We start from the raw sequence: 1,945 nt of genomic DNA on the forward strand, positions 1-1,945 counted from the left end.
GGGATGTCCACTCTCTGCACATCCATGCCGGCCCCTCTCCTCCCCTCCCCAGAAGAACAGTCCTTTCTTGGCAAATGTCACCCCCTCCCCAAGTGAGCCCTGGGCTTGGTCTGTCCCCCAAGTGGGTGTAAGAGAGGTGCTCAGGTGAGCCCTAGCCCTCTGCACAGTCCCCGCCCAGACTCTACCCTTGGCGGGGAGATCGCTAGAGCCCCCTTCCCGCCTCCCGGCCCAGGAGATGGCACTAGCTTCCCTGGTCAGATCCCCATCCCAGGTCCCGGTCCCACCCCAGTGCCCACCCTCAGCCCACAGCCACACTCCCCAAATCTCAGGAAACCCAACTGGGTGACAGGCTGGAGGCTGGGGGTTTCCGGCAGGGGCGTGGGGAGAGCTGAGTGGGCTCCTGTCCATCCTGACGTGGGTGGGGAGCCAAAGAGCACGCTGGCAGGGGGGCAAAGCTATAGCTACCCCCACCCCCGGTGGCCTGCGTCCTAATCAAAGGTGAGGGGCCCCTCAACACCCTGACAGTGTGTTTAAGCCCCCCCCTCAGTTTCAGGACCCCAGATCTGTCCCCACCCAGACTCAACCCTGAAAGCCCCTAGCTGCTGAGAAAGGCCGCAGCCTCCCCCGGCCCTGCCCTCCCTCACCGCCCGCTGCTGCTGCTGCCGCCCACACTGAGAGAGAACCCCCAGGAGCCCAACCGTCCCAACTGCCAGGCCCTGGGTTGCCATGGCGACAGAAGCTGGCCAGGGAGAGGGAGGGGCCCCACCAACCTGCCCGCTCCCCGCCCCCTGGGGGGGTGGGTGCTCACTGTTTGTGCTTTGTTCGATGTTGGGTGAGGGTCAGCAAGGGGGGGAGCGGCCATTTCCGTGGAAACATGGGAGCCCCCTCCAGCCAGGGGGTGGGGCCGGGATGGATGGGCACAGCCTGGGAAAGCCCTCCTCCCTCTGGGCAGGCCCAGGGGCCGCCCTGAGATCCCGCCACAGGAGTCAGGCAGGTGGGAGGCCGGGAGGTGGGCGCATAGGTAGGAAGGCCCCCATTATGCCTTGCCTCCCCCCTGCTCCCAGGCATCACAGTTCAGGGCCACCCTTCTGGGATGAGATGGGGTCCTGGAGGCCCAGAGAGGCTGGGGGGCTGTAGCAAGGGGGCCTGCACCTGAGAGGCGGTGGCGGCTGGCCCCACCCGCTTCCAGACCACTTGGAAGACACTTGAAGGGGGCTGGTGGAATGGCCCCGTGCCTCTGCTCCTTTCTCGGGAGCCAGACCTCCAGCCCCTACTGGGGGGTGGCGTGGGGCGGTCAAAGGACCCCCCAGAGTGATGAATCACAGCTCCACGCCCAGGGGGTGTGGCCATGGGGCTTTCTAGAAAGGAAAAGCACCTGCCCAATTCGCAAGTCCCTCAGCTCCAGGAGACCACAGCTCTGCAACGGGGTGGCAGGCAGACGAAGGGTGGGGGACAGCACTGGGCCTGAAAGCTGGGAAACTGCCTAACCCGACACGGGGCCCTGGGGTCATCACTTCCTTTTTTCCGGGCCTTGGTTTCCCTAACCGTAAAGAAAGGAAACGATGCCCCAAGTCTGCCTGGTGCCAAATCTCCAAGTGACCTGTCCCCCAGACCGGGGGACCCTCTTCCCACCCCAGACTCCCCTGCCCCCAAACCTGTCCCTCATCCCAGAGCCCCAGACCCCACACCCCCTTTCAGCTTCCTGGCNTCGATGTACTTGGAGTCGCCCTTGGCCAGCCCCGCGGCGGCCGGGTGGTCGGGCACGTCCAGGCTGAAGACCTTAGCGCTCTTGATGGAGCCACTGGATGACACGCTGCAGGTCTTGCGGGCCACGGCAGCATCGGCGCTCAGCTGGCGCTGGAGCGGGTGGTGGGAGCTCTCCTTGAAGGGGGGCGAGAGGAAGCTGGGCCGCTCCAGCGCCCCAGGGGCAGCGGCCGAGGCGGGG

At 65.9% G+C, this 1,945-nt stretch overlaps 1 protein-coding gene across 1 annotated transcript in view; it reads right to left on the minus strand.

Annotated features, from left to right (window-relative positions):
* ELFN2 (extracellular leucine rich repeat and fibronectin type III domain containing 2) overlaps positions 1-1,945 on the minus strand; it is a 12,339-nt gene that overhangs the window by 6,306 nt on the left and 4,088 nt on the right. Inside the window, exon 6 of the mRNA XM_077761954.1 lies at positions 1,689-1,903. Within this exon, the coding sequence (XP_077618080.1) occupies positions 1,689-1,903 (215 nt within the window). The remainder of the gene's footprint in view (positions 1-1,688; positions 1,904-1,945) is intronic.

This window comes from Crocuta crocuta, unplaced genomic scaffold, assembly GCF_008692635.1.
Source record: "Crocuta crocuta isolate KB4526 unplaced genomic scaffold, BGI_CrCroc_1.0 scaffold193, whole genome shotgun sequence".
Taxonomy (NCBI): Eukaryota; Metazoa; Chordata; class Mammalia; order Carnivora; family Hyaenidae; genus Crocuta; species Crocuta crocuta.